The sequence below is a fragment of the Anarrhichthys ocellatus genome, unplaced genomic scaffold (genome assembly GCF_004355925.1).
Source record: "Anarrhichthys ocellatus isolate YVR2014 unplaced genomic scaffold, GSC_Weel_1.0 scaffold14, whole genome shotgun sequence".
Lineage (NCBI taxonomy): Eukaryota > Metazoa > Chordata > Actinopteri > Perciformes > Anarhichadidae > Anarrhichthys > Anarrhichthys ocellatus.
The window spans coordinates 2,096,493-2,115,248 of record NW_022280044.1 but is presented as its reverse complement, the minus strand read 5'-3'; the positions used below and the strand labels follow the sequence as shown (position 1 = coordinate 2,115,248).

General features: G+C 41.7%; 2 protein-coding genes across 3 annotated transcripts in view; one reads left to right on the top strand and one right to left on the bottom strand.

Moving 5' to 3' along the window:
* ndrg1a (N-myc downstream regulated 1a) overlaps positions 1-11,151 on the top strand; it is a 13,119-nt gene extending 1,968 nt beyond the window's left edge. Inside the window, exons 2-16 of one of the 2 annotated variants that reach the window (XM_031854297.1) lie at positions 2,018-2,092; positions 2,718-2,753; positions 4,935-5,040; positions 5,368-5,488; positions 5,870-5,932; positions 6,032-6,092; positions 6,570-6,656; positions 6,779-6,835; positions 6,936-7,039; positions 7,178-7,234; positions 7,325-7,376; positions 7,886-7,933; positions 8,422-8,457; positions 8,813-8,864; positions 9,576-11,151. In XM_031854297.1, the coding sequence (XP_031710157.1) occupies positions 2,036-2,092; positions 2,718-2,753; positions 4,935-5,040; positions 5,368-5,488; positions 5,870-5,932; positions 6,032-6,092; positions 6,570-6,656; positions 6,779-6,835; positions 6,936-7,039; positions 7,178-7,234; positions 7,325-7,376; positions 7,886-7,933; positions 8,422-8,457; positions 8,813-8,864; positions 9,576-9,835 (1,197 nt within the window). In that variant the 5' untranslated portion in view covers positions 2,018-2,035 and the 3' untranslated portion in view covers positions 9,836-11,151. Of the gene's footprint in view, positions 1-2,017; positions 2,093-2,717; positions 2,754-3,873; positions 4,371-4,934; positions 5,041-5,367; positions 5,489-5,869; positions 5,933-6,031; positions 6,093-6,569; positions 6,657-6,778; positions 6,836-6,935; positions 7,040-7,177; positions 7,235-7,324; positions 7,377-7,885; positions 7,934-8,421; positions 8,458-8,812; positions 8,865-9,575 lie in introns of those variants that run through there. The other variant, XM_031854298.1, reaches the window with a different exon arrangement.
* ccn4a (cellular communication network factor 4a) lies at positions 10,747-17,356 on the bottom strand. The gene is made up of 5 exons (XM_031854300.1): positions 17,086-17,356; positions 14,457-14,745; positions 13,334-13,588; positions 12,078-12,271; positions 10,747-11,965 (listed from the first exon to the last, which is right to left on the bottom strand). Exons 1-5 carry the CDS (start codon positions 17,134-17,136, stop codon positions 11,666-11,668), a joined length of 1,089 nt encoding a protein of 362 aa, XP_031710160.1. The 5' UTR covers positions 17,137-17,356; the 3' UTR covers positions 10,747-11,665.
* Positions 17,357-18,756: the final 1,400 nt, after the last annotated feature.

Below are 18,756 nucleotides of genomic sequence, written 5' to 3'. Positions count from 1 at the left end.
ACACACACACACACACACACACACACACACACACACACACACACACAGTTTCAATAGAGAATATGCATGCAAGAACTGGTTTGCCTCGGTTGAAGACCGTTGCCAATGACACCAAACCAGTTTTGGAGTGAAGCCAGTTTAAAGAGAGAGCCCCCTGCTGCAGCAGCGATATAAAATCCTTGTGAGAAAAAGATACACTGCAAAAACATCACGTCCCTTTTTAAAAATTGTATCTAGGTAATTTGCATCTTACTGATAATCTGAGAAACTACACAAAATTCTACATCATTCATATGTATATTTTGAATGTAGCAATGCTTTTTCCTGCCAATCATTCGACGTGTAAGAAGTGTCAAGACGGCAGTACTCATATTTTAGTGTTTGGGATTAGGGTCCTGTGGGGTTAAACTAAACCACCTCCCTCCCCTCCTTCGTCTTGTCCAGGTGAAACATTAGCTCAGCAAGGCAAACAATTGGAGGAACACCGCTGATGTAAACAGCAGGTGACCTAGTTGTCTCAGCCTGCTGCCCAGCCAGGTTCTCCCTGTGCTGCCAACCTAACAGGTGGTGATGGTGTTTGCAAATAGGCTTAGAGGATTCCCCTATGTTGATGCATGCGCTGATTCCCCCCCCCTCCATTTTCTAATCTGAAACGGCCTGAGTAGTTTCATTTTTCAACATCATTAACATGACTTCTCTCACATGGCTGTGGAATCTCAACGGGGGCTGATCTCTTGTCCTCTTCAACAAAGCTCCCGCAGTGCGACGGCGGCCATGTTTCTGAAGGCCTCGGCAGAAAAATGAACCTGTTGTTTGATACTCCTCTTCCTCTGTGCTATTGTGAGATCCGGCTGGCTCCGGTCTCTGTTCTCCCAGTCACAGGAGTGGGTGTGTATTTATGTCCGTGTGAGTCCAGAGCGAGTTCTGTCAGACACCTACACATTTGAAATGTAATGAAAAACTTCCTCTAAAAGACCACTTCCCTCCGACGGTCACATTGCAGTCCTGTAGGTTGATGTCGATTAGTTTACAAAGACCAATGGAAAGATGGAGCGCACAAAACACATGGAAAGAGCAAACATAGCAACCGCAACCAAGCAGAAACCTAGACAAACGGCAAAAAGGGACATAATACTGAGAGCGAGCTAGAGAGCCAGCAGAGGCATGAAAGAGCATGCATGTATTGATGGAAACAAGGGTGTCTGTTGCTTCCTGTCTGTGTGTATGTGGGTCAGTGAAGGAGAGAGAAGGGCAGGCCCCTGGCTCTCAGGAGCCAGTGGAGCCAGTGGACAAAGAGGCCTTTTAACTGGCTAATTTGATTTGCATGCAGAGCCTCAGCCTGCCTCTCCTCCAACACAGCATCATGACCCACATCACAATCTAACGCCTGGCATCTCTTCACACTTCCTTTCTTTTTTTTTCTCCCTGCCCTTTCAGTCTATTTCTGTTTGCCTAGAACTGTGTTCTTTGTTTTTTGAAATATCCCAATCTTGAAACAGGGAGGGATTGCTTCGGTCTTTAAAAAACATAGACGGTTTGGGCCAAAGCACAGTATTTAATTTTATGTTCATTCTGTCTGCGTGTCTCTGTTGTGGGCGGTTCACAGGTGTGTCCCATTATCTGGTCTGCATCTCAGTGCAGATCACAGTGCCAGTCTCTGCATGTTCCTCTTGTCTTGGCACCTGTGTGGGTCTGTGTGTACGTGAGTGCATTCAGGTCCGTAGTAGTGTCGTGTTATGAGCCTTGTGTAAAACACGCCCCAAAAGTTCACGCAACATGTCATTGTCTGCAAGTCAGCCGACTATAGCCCGCCTACCTTTTGCCGCACCCTATTCAAAGAGGTTTGAGTAACATTATGACTTATTGAAAAGAACACGCCTTTGGGAAGTTTGGGAAAGGCAGATATTTTACTAAATCTTTTTCCCACACATCATCCAATACAACCTGAAGCGTCTTAAGGCTCAAACACAGGTTGAACCAGTCACTCACAAACTACTCTGTTCTCTCTGACACCCAGGCTCTGCAGCTCTTTGAAATGGACGACATCCAGGTTGTTGAGTCCAAACCCCTGCTGGTTGACCGAGAACTGCCGGTATGTATCCTGAACAGAGGCAAGACAAACAGTGTGTGAGGAGAATTCTCAGAAAAAAAATAGCTTTAGTACTCTGTCGCTCAGTGACATGCAATCATGTCTGCCAAGTTCTTTTTGTTCAAGTAAATGTAGCTGTTCATTAGAAAATAGTAAAAAAAAAAGATCTCACAATTAGCAATTCATAATTGTGGACCTGGATTTGGATCTGCACCAAATATTGATACTATTAAGTATCACACTAATTAAATAAATGGGTCCATTAAGAGTTTTCTAATCATGGCCAGCCACAGGGTGAAGATATGAAGCACCCTGATCGCTGCAAAATGCTAAAATCTCACACTTCTGATGTTCTTCGCCAGATTAGATTTCATTTTAACAAGTAGCTTTAGTCATAAGTAGGTTTGTGTAAAAGCTTCTGTGTAGTACATGTTGTGAAGGTAGTTTGCTGACCTTTGTCCACAACTTGTGCAGTTGAAATGTTACTCAGTGCCTCATATGACAGAGGTCATATGGATGTGAAAATACATTCAGTGACAGGATGGCGCCCTCAGGATATTAGATTTTAGCATGTTACAATATAATTGCATTAGTTTTATATTTTCATCACTCTGTTCTTTCCTTGCAGGGCTTGAGAGAGGCTGTGCTGCAGCTCGTTATCAAGGTATGTTTCCAGACACAAGAAATAAGATCCAGCATTTATCACTCCCACCAGTTGTAAACCCAGCTGTATTGTTTGAAGCTTGTGTCGACTCAGATTACTGATTGTATGTACAGACAGGTTTATTCTATACCTTATTATTTTAGCTTGTTTGATACCATCTAGTGGTGGATAAAAATAAATACTTTGCCACTAATCAACATAGTTGTGGCAGTGGCTCATCCATCATGGCGGTGACCTTTCATCTGCTGTGATTTTATCAGGACTGAGATCTTATTGGGCCCTCGCTAATTCAGTCGGGTACTGAGAGTGATGAGGCGCACTCTGGGCAGATAACACAGCTGCAGTGCATCGACCCTTTCTCGTCCGTCTCCAGCACATTGACACACACATTTTGAAGGGTATATGGGTGCTGCTGAGTCTGGGGGGCCTCTCAGCACCTCGGACAGCGCTCAGACCCTCACAGTCAGCAAAGACGTAGAAGAAGTTGCTGATCTTAAAGGTACAGTTTCAGTATGAAGTAAATATTCTTTAAAAATGCTCCGACTGAGCCGTCTGACTTACTTTTGTGTCACACCGACAGTTTAGACGATCTGAAATATCCAGGGCAAGTGCTATATCTCTGTGGTTGCCAATTTTTCAACAATTACTGATGTAGGATTAGTTGAAGGTGACAATATTGCGGGTTTACTCCTGACATTCACAGTAAATGCATATGTACTTTCACGCCAATGTCGTGTTGCAGGATTATTTCGCCCGTGAAGCCCACGTGTTTGATTGTAGAGGGGGAGGGTGGGTGGAGCGAGGCGAGGAGAATCCTTAGATGTTTTTATGTCTGCTAAATAGGTGGTATACCTCCTTGGATGTTCTTCCAGGGCAGTCAAAACTGGTTTGAAAACAACCCAATAGGTCATCTTGTAGACCATGATGTCAGGTCACAATAGGGCAGACTTTTTTTTATGATTTATAAATTTATGGCTGTATACAAGCATTTTGGCAATCTTGGCAATTAACAGCATTCAGAGTTTAAGCTTTTATATTGAAATACATGGTGTTATGTCCGTATTGTTATTAGCCTATTAAATCAATCACTTGCTGTTAATGGAGTATTTTTAGTGAATGTTTATTAAAAGTCTTTGTTAAGCTCTTTGTAGCCTTTGCTGCTGTGTTACATTTTAGTTAAAGGTTCCTCAGTTCAGCCATTATTTTGGAAATGTCTTCCCCTCCCCCAATTCATTCAGCATGTTTTCCCACTGATCATAATGTACTCATCATGTCAACACAGTAGCCAATGCCCCTCTGTCTGACATTGGTTGATCCAATTTAGGGATCTCTCCATCTAGAGTTAGCTTGTTTTGACCAGCCTGCAAGGCGTCATAGGAGGCTGGGAGCTTAGGCCAACTGGTAAGTAGGGGGGCTATAAAGTGCTCAGAGCAGAGCTAAACAACTTCAGAGGCTTACTAACGTTTGGATCTTTCAGAGGCTTATTAGCGTTTGGATCTATAGCTCAGGGAGCCACTGCAACTACACCTTTTCAGTAGCGAGCAGAGCTTTACTCCTGCAAACATGGTTCTGGAGGATTCTGACGTGGAAATGATCGTTACTGAGATCGAAGTCAGTGTGAGTAAAGAAAGGCGGTATTGAAATGTTTGCACTGAGTAGTTTCAAGTGCATTGGCGGATTATGCTCCCTGCTGGAGTTATAGAACAGGTGTCGGCGCCGAATAGAGAATCGTTTTATATTTCTGATAGATTCCTTATTAGGAACGGACTGGATTTAAATAAGTGGAAAATCTTTAAAAGGCTTCGGCAGTTTTGTAGTTTTTTTTTTTTTGGTGATTCGATTTAAGAATTGAAAGAAAAAAAAAAAAACATTACATTTGAATGGCATAAAGAATATTTTGAAAACTAAATGAAGCAATACTAAAACATTTTGTGAATGAATCATTGAACATGAAGTTCTTGTGTTGTTAATTTGGTCATATATTTGTGTTAAACAGATGCATTTTAAGTGCGCTGTAGTGGTGGTAAATGTCTTCAGGTTTGATACATCCCTCTGTTGCTGGACATAATGTTGAGGTGCAACATTATTCTCATCCTTGTAGCTTCAAGATGAATCTCTTGATATGTTTACTTGGAATGTTTTTTTATGCTAAGTTTGTTCATTTATTTTCTGCATCTGTAGGAGACTGATGTGGAGACTGCTTATGGAAGAATCCACTGTACAATGAAGGGGGTTCCCAAGGGTGACAGACCAGTCATCCTCACCTTCCATGACATTGGACTGAACCGTAAGCCTGGCGACCCATTCAGCTCAATCCAAGTGAAACATCTGTTGTTGTGCCTGAAGCCTTGGGTGTTTTGAATTACCGTACCACGTGGGACCAGATTAGGTTCACCAAGAAAGCTTTGTATTGTTAAATTTATTACATTACAGTATCTAAAGTCTTACTGATAGATTTTTGTGATGGTGTCAAATATTGTGGGCGAGGCACAGCATCTGCATGTCGTACAAAACAAGTCTTGTTCTTCAGTTACTTGAGGTCATTTCTACTTACCAGCCAAGTATCACTTATCCACCTCTCCCCTCCCTTTCATTGGACTGGTTTTTTTTTCAGAAAAAACTTGCTGGAGCACGCTCTTCAACCACGAGGACATGTCAGAGATCATGCAGCACTTTGCCGTCTTACATGTTGACGCCCCCGGGCAGCATGAGGGAGCTAACACCTTTTCCACTGGGTGAGCCAGACTAACATGCAGTCACACACACACACACACACACACACACACACACACACACACACACACACAAGCACTTAATGTATGTCAAGCAGGCTGTGGTCTTTGACTCGACAGTTAGATCCCTGCGGGTGAATTTAAGACGACCTAATTTGACAAATGTGTTGTGGGGACAGGTGTTTATCTCGTTCAGCCTAATCTCTGCTTTGATGGTGGGACTTTGCTTCATGTTGACGCTACCTGAGCTGAACATGATATGAAAACAGATGGCTGTTACAGGCTGATATCAACAATACAGACCAATATAGACCAAGGATTAGATAGTGGTTATTATGAAATTGTTAACCATTCATTTGAAACGATATGCTTTTTATTTCCCAGATACGAGTACCCTTCTATGGACCAACTCTCTGAGACCCTCCCACTGGTGTTGAAGCAGTTTGGGTAAATTGAGCTTCAGCTTTCACACGAACTCTTCACACTTCAATTTAGGATTTTTTCTAACCTGTTGTTCTAACAGTATCCTTGCGTGTTTGACCGCAGGCTGAAGTCTGTTTTAGGAATGGGCATTGGAGCCGGGGCCTACATTCTGACCAGATTCGCTGTAAGTTTGGCCCTTCCCCTCTCAATCACACTTAATAATTATGAGTTTTAATCATTTTAGGATTAACAGAGCCAGCTAATGTGTTTTATCTTTATGCTAATTTTGGCAATATAACACTGCCTATTGCTTGAGCCTGCTGAGCCATAAAAGCCTCAGGAATGTTCCAGCTCAACACTAACATTGTGCACAGCAGGAAGTCTCACTTTGTCGACACAAGGCTGACAGAGATACAACTTTTAACTCCTCGCTGCAGCCTTCTCTGTAAATAAGCTAAGTGTCCATCATAGGACAATATATATACGTATATATATAAAGACTAATCCAAAACATAAGACTAACACACACAATTTTCAAATAGCTCAAAACATCGGCAGCCTGAAGAGGGAGCTCCCCTTTTTTTGCACATATATTTAGCTAAATGCAGCATTGTGTTTTACAGTAATAAATCACTAATATCATGTTGTGCGTGTGTTTTAGCTGGACTACCCGAACATGGTGGAGGGACTGTTGCTCATCAACATCAACCCATGTGCTGAGGGATGGATGGACTGGGCTGCACACAAGGTAACACACATTATTAGCTCAAACATACACATATAAAGACTAAAACATTGGCAGAATTTTTGGACTGCCAACAAAAATATTAGCGCTGCATTAAAGCTAAATGGTTTCACGTCTGATTTCAGATCAGCGGCTGGACCCATGCCATGCCCGACATGCTCATCACCCACCTCTTTGGAAAGGTACAGATTCACATTTTTCTTTTTTTTTTGTTGCAGAGCAGTGTGATGATATCTTTAGCTCTCAGTGATTTTAAACAGATTTTGTGTTTGGTTGCCTCAGGAGGAGATCTACCACAACCATGACCTGATTGGAACATACCGCCACCACATCACGAATGACATGAACCAGTTCAACCTGCATCTCTTTGTCAAGTCCTACGAAAGGTAAATAAAACACATCGAAGTCAGTAGACTAGAAAAACACTAAGTAAATTACAACCAAAGATGCAATAGGTTGCAGAATCTTAACTTTTCATTAACAGAAATATGAAGATTTTCTGTAACGTATGTCTGTCTCTACAGTCGGAGGGATCTGGAAATTGAGAGGCCGATCCCAGGAGGCACCATCAAAACCCTCAAGTAAGACATCATCATTCAAGTCACAATGTTATATTAAATATTACATTTCACCAATGCTTGATTTGTTATGTATGTGTCTCCCTCATCCAGGTGCCCTTCACTGCTGGTGGTTGGCGACACCTCTCCTGCTGTGGAGGCTGTGGTGAGTTGAGGCACAATCTCTGTCGTTCACACAGCCGTTTAAAAAAAAAAAAAAAAAAAAAAGCTTCAATGCGAATTGCTAATGACTCGATTTCCCACCACCGTTAACCCAGCAAACTTGTGCTGGACATGTTTTTCTATTCCGTCCAGTCACCTATTAAAGCCCAAGATGTACGGTTAAATGCTTAAGGACAACTGTATAACACAACGTAGGAAACAACAAAGTTGGGATCAGAAATCAAGTGATGCAGAGTAGTTTTAATCTGTTAACAGTGAAAGACTGTTACTGCTTTTAGCTCAGGGAGGCGCCCCAAATCCCCCAAACAGCATTAGATTTCCTAGCATTTATGAGCCATAGCCGGCGATTATAAGCGATACATTAAAACCTTATTTTTAACATTTTATCTCACATTATTTTGCCATAGCAGCTTATATATTTAACCTGCAAAATATGACTGCTAATCTTGTAGGATACTTAACTGAATAGATGTGTTTTATTTGAACCCACAGGTTGAGTGCAACACCAAGCTGGACCCAACAAAGACTACCCTGCTTAAGGTAAGCAGACCCGATTCTCCACTCTCTCGCCTCGTTCACCTCCTGGCCCATATTCTCATTCAGATTATAATAGCCTTGATGGAAACGCATCGGCTGATTAGATTCCAGTGGCTCAGCATTTACCTGGTGACATATTAACCAGGGGTAGGAAAGCTGAACGTGTCCTCAGAGGCGACGTGCATGGCATATCGCCTCTGAGGACACAATCTGCTGAACTGACCTACTTGTGTTGGCCCAAGGCAACCTATTTTATGACCCACAGCTGCAACCAAATGGCTGCTAGAGCTCAAATGGGTACCATTTATTGGGGTTAACTGTTCAGGGTCTAGAGGATCACTGATTGGAGGTAGCAGGGACAAGGTGTTTGACGTGTTGAAATAGGATGTGTCGAATGCAATGTGGGGGTAATGGCGTGTGTCCACTGCTGTGCGAATGTACAACATGCTAAATGCTAATGGCCTCTTTTGTGTTTTCCCTCCTTTCTCCAGATGTCTGACTGCGGAGGCATGCCGCAGGTTGACCAGGTGTGTATGTTTGTGTGACAGAAAAGCTTTGCGAGACACTGTTAATGCTGTAGAGCAGGCTGTGTAGGGCTGGATAATCGCCGCAGAAGGGGTCAGGTGGACGTGTGGATGACATAAGAAGGTTGCACTTAAGAGCATTAGCAAGTGGCTGAAATGAACCACAGTTGTCAGGTTGTAATCCTCCACGCTGCGCTGCACCTGCTCATAGCAGCTGTCATATCTCAGACCCTGAGCAGTGAGCTGCTGGATGAGAGATTGAGTTTTGTCAATGTTATGTAAACAAAGTGTGATAATTAATGACAAGAGGACTAATTATCTCCCCACTTGTGTGTTTTTTTTTTTCTTCTCTCTGCAGCCTGCCAAACTGACAGAAGCTTTCAAGTACTTCATTCAGGGCATGGGATACAGTACGTATTCAATACATGCAGTATCTTTACTTAATTGACAATGCACTTCACAGGAATATTGAGGTTAAATTTTACGATTTTTGTAAACAATTTGAAAAAAGAATTGTACTCAAAATTCCTGGTGCCATGAGTGCAGAGTTCACCCACATTCTCCTCTTCACCACTGTGTGGGGTTAATAAATGACCTATGTACTCACATTATCGCTTCAACCTAAGGTCAACTCCAACTGTTTGTTGTACTGCAGAGTGTGCAATAAAAAAAGCAGGTCAATATTATCAGTCAAATGTCATTAAGGGGTATTCTGGTAAAATGGTCTGTGTCAGAGTTATGGTGTTAATGTAAAATAACATAGCATTGGATATTCATTACTGATACATAAACGTGTAAATGACATTTGAATGTGTTATTGGTCGAAGTGGAACTGATTCTAGTATTTTTTTTATACTGTTGGGTGGTTTGTATTTCGTAGGCTCATTAGATTTTTTTAAAATCATAATCTGCACAGTAACAAGTAACTGTTGTGTTCAGAAGTATGTAGTGGAGTAAAAGCTACATCATTTCACTCTTAAAACATAAAATCAAAATACTTAAGTAAAGTACAAGTACCTCAGAAATGTAATTAAATGAACTTGGTTTCTTCACAGTAGCACTAGAATAATCTTTAGTCAAAACAGTGCATTTACTAAATCCTCCTCCTCCTCTCCCCTCAGTGCCGTCTGCCAGCATGACCCGCCTGGTCCGCTCCCGCACAGCCTCCGGCTCCAGCGTCACCTCCTTCGAGGGCAATCGCTCCCGCTCCCACACCAGTGAGGGAAACCGCTCTCGCTCGCACACCAACGAGGGCAACCGCAGCCGCAGCCAAACGGGCGACAACCAGCGCGGCCGCTCACACACAGGCGGCTCCATGGACGGCACGGCCAACAGCAACGTGGACCAAGCTGTGCCCAAGTCCACCGAAGTCTCCTGTTAAGTGACCCGTCGCTCTCCAGGCACCCAAACCTCTCATGGTCCCTTCGGCTTGTGCTGCGCTGCCTCTAACTGACACACAGAAACACACATTCCTCTGCACATACACTACACACCGATGTCGAGAAGGACACTAATATAACATACCTGGTATTGTAAAAACGCACAACGGACACTCACCTGTAGACTATTCAGTGCAGGCGAGATGCCCCAAATTTGAAAATACAATGCTTTTGAGTGGGAGTTCAGGGTCAACTGTTTGCCTGTTTTGTCATTCTGAGGGACTCGCATACATCTGAATAGAAAATGCTCCTGAGCTCCTCGGTCGGGTGAGTGTGTAGTTGGGGTCACCGCAGCATCTTGGGACACCGAAGTAGAGAATGTCGGAGAAAGCTGTGGCGAAGAGTACACCAGCTTGTACATGTATCTCTCATAATCACTCATGCATATTAAAAAATGTTTTAATTTCCATTCCTGCATTCCCGCATCCTATTTTTACCATATTGACACGGCTTTCTCAAATATACCTGACTGTAAATGACCGTATTCTGTTCTCACTGTAATTGTTTGATCAGTTATTCTGTATTTTCCATGTTTGAAATGTTCTTTGTACGTGGAATTTGTAGATATGGAGAGAGAATATGGCGCTTGGATTAATAAAAATTATAGTTTTTCTCACAAATTGCAATGTAACTTTGAAAATGAATCGACAGACTTCAAGTATATCATGTTTATACAGCAAATAATATTGTTTCTAATATGCTAATATCTATTACCCTTGCATTTTTTCACAAACACGTTTTTTTTTTTTTTAGCAACTATACATCTGTTCACACTCTTAACGCAAATTACACGATCATTTTTAGTACATTCCAATGAGGCTGTATGCTTTGTCATGAATCAAAATTCAAAAGCTTTTACATTGTATGCTTTTATTGATGGATCATGGCTTCAGACATTCTTTTTTTTTTTTTTTTCTTTCTTTTCTTTTTATGATGATTTATATGCAATCAAGCACAATGGAACAAAGATGTGCCATGGAAATGGTTTTTTTTTAGACGTGATGCTCTTATGTGGTTGTGGATTTTTGGGTGAGTGAAGTGATAGGTCCACATTTTAACATGAGGATAACCATATAACTTACCCGACACCTTCTTCTCTTTAATTTTACTTGCACTACAGCAACATTTAGCTTTGTAGAACACATACACAGCTTTGTAAAGATGTGACATACAACCGTCTAATGCTTTAGGAAAGCATTAAAGTGACATAACAGTTTGTATTTATTAAAAAAATGACAATAAAAAACGTGTAACTGATCTTCCCTGATTGTCATTATTGAATATTTGGACATGCAGTCCTAAAATAAGGCTTTGTCTTTGGCACATCAGTCCATATCTGTCTTTGTAATATTTCTTATACAGTAAATTTAAAGAAATATAAAGGAAAACATCTCGAATAAAGCCTTATCGTCGAAGTTGACTTGTGAGTTTAAAGACAGACAATGTCAAGAACATTGCATGTGTTATTTCATATGCAAAAAGCTACATAAATAAATTAAGCCTTCACTGTTACATACACTCACGGGCTGAATATTGTTTTCATTTGCAAAGCAGTGCTTCAAATATTCTTCAAAAGCACATCATGCTTTATGAATCCAATCTGGAGACACATATGTGTTTCATATTTACAGATTTTTCCAATAGGAAAAGAGACCGTAAGTAAATACCTTGTACATAATCATACGCATCACAAATATAAAACATTGCGTAAGAAAGAGAAGCCAGGAGTAAGTCAGGATCCTCCCACAGGCAGAGACCGGGATTGCCACCTGTTAGTTCATGACTTCTGAGTGACCATAGTAACTCTCCAGCTCGGCGAAGATGTCGTTGGGGTTTCTGCAGCTGAGGTTGCAGAAGCAAGCCTGGACCCAAAGCATCTTCCAGGTGAATCCTGTCCCGTTAGGACACTCGAACTCTACATCGATGGTTTTGGACTTGTAGGGGATGCAGCAGCGCTCGTCTGTGCAGACGCCGCAGTATTTGGGCCTGTACTGCTTCCTGCTGGTGCAGCCAGAGATGGTGAGGTTTGAGGACAGTTCTTCCCTGTAGATGTTCAGACACTTCTTTCCCGGCTGATGGAGGACGGGAGTAGAAAGGTGTAAAGTTTAGGAACCTTTTGAATACCCAGTTTTTAATCATGCACATCATCGTTTGCCTGCTTGAGATATCAAACAGAATTGCTACCTTGATGTGTTTGGTGATGTCGACCTCACAGGGCCGCAGGTTGCACAGGCGAGACTCTTTGACCAGCTCACACTCCTCGTTGGCGTTAGAGATCCTCAGGGACAGGCCGCGATCACAGCTCTTTGAGCAGGGGCTCCATGAGGTAGTCTGGGTAATGCAGTTCTTGTGCCAGCTCCTGGTCTCAGCTGGGGAAGCTGGAAGTGAGGTAAATAGATCATGTCTACAAACTGCTACACTTCGTTTTTTATACAGATACCTCTTAGTTCTATTTAGATAAAGAACTAATGAATGCAATAATGTTGAAGGATAAAGATATCAACATAAATGTTTAAACTGACGAAAAAGAAAAGTCAAAAGGCCAGAAAACTGTTCAGGGCAGTTTCTATATTTGTAATATTTTACCAGGAGAAGCATAGGAACCTTCTGTTGTCTCTGTTTTTAATCTAAATTACCTCGTAATCTGGATCTGATCCCTATCCGTATGCAACACAAAGATATCTTCTTTCACATTGATCCTCCACAGCACTGCTGCAATAATAAGACACTAAACTTGACATAATCCAAAAACTGGATGAGGGCTTCCACAGGAAAGGGTTGGTCTGTCCCTGCACACACACACACACACACACACACACCCAAACCTCAGGATCCTCCTGGACTACAAACTGTCCTTACATAACTAACAGATGTTGTACTGCCAATTATAAACACAGCTGCAGCTACAAATACAAATCCAATTGTATCCATCTGTTATTGAAAAACAATATTAACTCTTTCTTCTACAAAATGTAAATTAACAATATATTATGAGAAATATCCAAAGAATTGAAACTGTATAAGATCAATCTGCATTCCCTGGCCTCTTACAACTTTTTACATGTACAATATATTCAACTGTAGATATAACGCTATTCAGAGAACTGCATCTACAATGATATTCTCCAGATCCCAGTCCTTCAAAAAGCCTCCAGAACCTAAGAATTAGTTGACATAACCATGCTTTTAAAGCAATGACAATGCTTATTTTAAAGAACCCACTAGTTTATTCCTCACTAGCATTACCTACTTTTTGTGTTCTTACTATACTGGAAGCAGTCCCTTTGATTTAGCTGAACTGTGAACTGTGACGCATTTCAGTGGGCTGGAAAGAAATGAGGGGATTTGAAAAGAGTTTGAAAGATAAAGCTTAATTTTACCAAGTAATAGCGTACCCCCCCCCCCCCCCTTTGTGTATACATATATCCGAGGCGTCCTACCCTCTACTGCGTGTCGTGGTGCCGTCTTGCGCCCTCTTTTGGGTTCATCACAGATCCATTGCTCACAGCATTGTCCCCTGACTTTGACCCGGCGTGGGGTTTGGCACCACACCCGCGGAGGTTGGGACTCCGTGCACAGCCCCACACAGCCGATGGCACCGTTCACACACACACACTGGTATTTACAGCTGGGCTTGAAGCTCTGCCCGTTACGGTAGATCACGCCATCATGCTCGCAGCCTGTTCCCACCATATCTGGCAGAGAGAAATGACAAGCAGTCACATATTATACGGACATGCAATGCATACTGCAAACCCTTGGGAGCTATATTAATGTCATAGCATTCATGATCCAAATAGTTATGAATGAATTCATTCTTAAAAGGTAAAAATGTTTGACATAAGATAAATTACTTTGTGGTTTGACAAAAAAATTCATTTTGAAAGTGACTATATTGTAATGTACAACCCAACATTCTCTATTTTAGTGTGAAAAATCAAATGTCTAAATTACATTTAGCACTAAATGTGAGTGATACATAATAAGAATAATATAATACCAATAATGTTTTGTATGTCAGTGAGTTGGATATCATTTCCCAGGTGTAAACATCCCCAAACATATAGAATGCAGGCTTATGATGTCAACAAGTCACTTCCATTGCGGTTTGTAATACAAACCACTTCACATTTGTGGACATGCAACTGTTATTGTATTGTGAAGTGATTTCCCTCAGCAGGATATCCCATCGAGAGCAGCAAACAGAGCTCTGCACAGAAATATGTGCTGTCAAAATGCCTCATGCAACTATGAACTACTGGAACTGAAAACCAAGACCAGAGGAGGTGAACAAATGGCTTGTATGCTGCAGCCCGTGGTGCCAAACAGACAACCTTAAACTGCATCAGTATTCTGGTCAAGTGACATCTGTGTTGTTGCTAGGACAACCGGCATTGATGTGGCAGCAAACACCATGCTCTACAACAAATAACCTACAATCTTGTTCCTTGCAATCTGTGCCGCGGTGTACACAGTGAGCCTAAAATACATCAGATGAATAAACTAGAACCTGCTGTGTAAAATCTGTTGTTTGTTTTGTCGGTTTCGATGAGTGACACTTACATGCACACACTCCTTTTTCGTACCTAGGCTTGCCCGAGCTGTAGTCACAGTACAGTCCCTTGTGGTAGTCGCATGTGTCTGCCTCGTTGCACACCTCGCCAACCTGACGGGCGCAGGCCTTGCAGCAGTCACAGCCGTCCATGAGGAGGCTCACGCCCGGCGGACAGGTGGGGGGGACCATGGGGCAATCGCAGGGCCACGTGCAGTACTGTGTGCGGTTGTACAGGTCCGCAGCTGGGGATGTGAAGGCTGTCGCAGGCGGCATGGCAGTGGAGTTCTGGGAGTAGGCCTGGAGAGAGGAAAGTGGGTAAATTAAGCCTAAAAGACAACAACTTTCTTAAAACAAAATGCATTTTAACCAGTCAATTTCATAAAATATAATGTTTTTGTTCACAATATGACCATTGGCTTCTCATAATGAATAAATGCAACATCATGTATGAACCCTCAAATACAGTATTATCTTTGGTCACACAAAGTAAAACACTTGAATGATGAAAACGCCATCTTTTATTACAAAAAGAGTTAATGTGGCGAGGCAATATTCTTAATATCCTTAATCCTGAATTCTTTCATATCCTGCCCTAACAAACACACACTTCTGTTTCACTGCCTACACAGGTGAATCACATGGCGGCCTGCTAACATCATGCTGAGCAATAAATCAATTAAGCCTATAAAAATTAATGAAAAACCCAGTGGAGATAATCTCATTAAAGCAGTGACATAGTAAAGTCTTGTTTGTACTTAACACTCCAGAAGTGTTTCATACTCATATTTAAAATCTGCAACTGTGCTGAGCTGTTAAAAATCCTGCCAATGAAACTTAATCACCCCCCCACCCCCAGTTTTGACTCTTACAAGCTGCTCTGTGAAGCCAAGATCACACAGTAAAGAGCTCTGTGGTTCTTAAAAGCAGATGTTGTCACTGAAACAGGCCACATGATCCACGTTAACAGCCTAACAATTGGAAGTTAGTTTTGGACAGTGGAACAGATATCCCTTTTGAGAGGTCAAATTCAATTCTGCTTGTTTTGAGAACACAGCGTGCTTGAAAAGAATGTCAGAAGATGGTCTCGGGGTCATCATTCAGTGAGAGAGACACTAAGGTTTGCTTCCTAGGCAAAGAAAAGTTCACCAAACTATACATCCTTAAAACTAATATGGAGTATGTCAATTTTCACTTAACACACATGAGGTAATAATAAAATGACAACTGTATTTATCAAGAAACATTGAAACTGTCTAGGGAAGCAAATAATCCACTGGAGGTCCTATACTCATACATTATAATATCATCCATATGATCAGTTAGTTCTTAGTAAAGAGCTGATCCATGAAAGAAATGCATGCACCCCCCCCCCCAACACACACACACACACACACACACGCACACACCACACCTAATCCACAATTAATTGTGAGGAAACATGCTTCATCATCTCATGTCATATCTTGTCATATAACCCTTCAAATCATCATCTCTTTGAATGTTTTTCTACAATAGCTGTCATATTTTGGTGATGGCTGATAAAAGTATTTTCTCTTCTGAAAAGTGAAAAGGACTGATGACCCTCCTTCCTCAGCTGATTTGATCTGTTTCCTTGTCAGACCAGATGACCTTTGATTTGTGCCCGACAAACCCTTCCTCAGGGAGGTGGGAAAACATTTGAAAAATGAGACTTTTTTTCCAAAAAGGCCAGGGGGGAAACAGAAACAGGTATTGTTGTCATAAAATCTCCCTCAACACATTATGTGACATTGAAAGGAGAAAAAAAACAACTGTTTCAAACATGTTCATACTTTAAACAATGCTGGTAAGAAAAATGAGGAAAAAATGCATTATTAGGCTACCACATTACGTTTCATTATCAGCTGAAAGGATAACAATAATATCCCATATGAAATAATGTATTATCATGGTCTAGTTTTTAAATAAAGTAAAACAAACATAAATTACTTTCCTTTGCTAAATGGCTTTAAAACTGGCAAAACGGCATTTTCTTTGTAATAAATCACAGTTTTTATTTCTTTTTTTTTTCCAGCATACATTATTTAAAAGCTGAGCCACAGACTGATAAATATAGATAATAGCGGAGTGTGGAAAAAAGTAACGAAGCCGTTAAAAAACAAGTTCTTTCCTATATAACCACGAGGTGGCACCAGAATAAAACAAACGAGGGGACGTGAAGCGGCGGCCACTGTCAGCTTCTCAAGTTTAACTCCGGGATGAAGATGACAAAGGGACGTCACTTCAGAAACATGCAAAGAGAATTATGGGTTCAGTTTAGTCAACAAATTCAATCAAGCTTACTTTACGGCCAACTATTTTTTTGATGTCACATTTATTTGTTATCTCCAACGACGCGGTTCCCATAAACTTACCACTATGCCACAAAAGTCCTTATAATGATTCAACAAATACTTTAACTTCTTTGGAGCAAAAACTTTACAATCAAACTGTCAAAAGTCAATCAAACATACTGTGAAGAACTAGAAACACACTATATGTCATTATGGGAAGTTTAAAGCTTCTCTGGGCTATAAATGGAGAATTATGTTAACCTCACAACTCCTCTGCATCCTGGATGAGAGCTCAGTATCATTAAAAATCTATCCTCCATCCCACCTGTTGTTGAATCCCGGCAGCAGTTAGAATCCACACCAGGAGCCAACTCATCACTGGTGATGAACTGCAAATGCATTGACTCCTGAATTAGTCCCGTCTTAAACGCACGACACGCCGCTCTCCGCAGGTGAGCTACATCCTCCTCGTCCCGTCGCTGTCAGCTCCGTGCACCTCCGTCTGCGTCCGCACCGGGGCTGACAGCTTTGTTAAACCGTCCGGGCTGACGCAAGGTCTGAGAGGACGAGCCCCGCATACTTCTGACAGGGGGACGGTTTCTTCCCTTTCCCTCCGCTCCACCTTCACCCGATCCTCCTCCTCAGCACTGCAGCCCCGGTGGTTAAAAGGCGTGTCTGGAAAACCCAAAGACACTCAGGGCTAGGCAGAGGCCCCCACGTGTTACTCACATGGCAGAGTTATACATTGCTTTCATTTCTTCTCCCCATGCTGGCCGTGAGAGATCCCGATTGAGCAAAAATGATGGGTGACAAAATCCACAGTTTTCATTCAGTGCAAAAACACATTCAAAATTATTTTTAAAACTTTATAGTACAGCAAGTCTTTAAATGTGCAGAATATATAGAACAAATTCAATGTGTACACTGCACATCTCAACATTTAGCTCACATTGTCACAGTAGGCTTGATTGTCTTGCACATGTTGTATACATTTGGTTTAGATCCCCCCCCCCCCCGAAAAAATGCCACTTTTAAAAATCTTTGTGTACTTTATTGTATTTATTGCACTGGATTGCAATCTGCATATTGGTGATTTGGAACAGTTTAACTCAAATCAAGCCCCAAAGTGTCACTGACGTTTCATTAGCATCTCATCTCATCTCAGCTCATCCGTAAGTATCTTAAGGCCACTCAGCTGTAGCCATAACATGAATTATGTGCACTGCAAACAAACTATTTACACAAAGCGTATAAATACACCCCGCAGGTGGCCTATACTTCCTACCAACAGTACCTATTTTAAGGCTGGGTCTGCATCTGGTGTGCAGATGTTCAGTTTGAATCAATGACGTCATCTATCTCAAAGTCTGCTGCTTTGCTTTCCTTTCTTTTTCCTGGAAATTTGAATGTTTCTCTTTGAGATGACGCAGATGATTGCCATAAGAATTCCCCTTTACCCTGCTGTTAAAACATATGGAAAATGTCTTTTATTTCAGTAATGCTGAACCTCTCGAGTCAGTGGTCTGCTGATGCAAATGTCACCGAAAGTTATCTAAACTCTGTGGGAATTTTAGGTATCGTTGGCAACAGAGAGAGAGAGAGACAGAGAGAGAGAGAGAGAAAGAGAGATGAGAAATGAGCACTTTGTAAAGGAGCAAGGTGCCCCAGGTCTGAACCCCTATTATTTACAGGCAGTCCTCTAAATCCCTGTCAGGGAGCTGTCAGCCTCTGAGCCGATCTGAGCTGATCTGAGCAGTACTTCTCTCTCTGCTCTGACCGAGACGACCTGATCCGACTACACAGCACAATGTACACACTCTCTCTGTCTGTGGCGCTCTCGTTCTCTCACGCACAGTTTCTCTCTTGTAGATCACAAAACTTGAAAAGTAGAGCGGTTATGTCATTCATTAATGGAGACTTAAAAAAGACTAGGTCTGTCTCTTTCCATATTTCTTTAACATCTGTCTAATTGTCTGTTTCAAACCTTCTCTCGCAC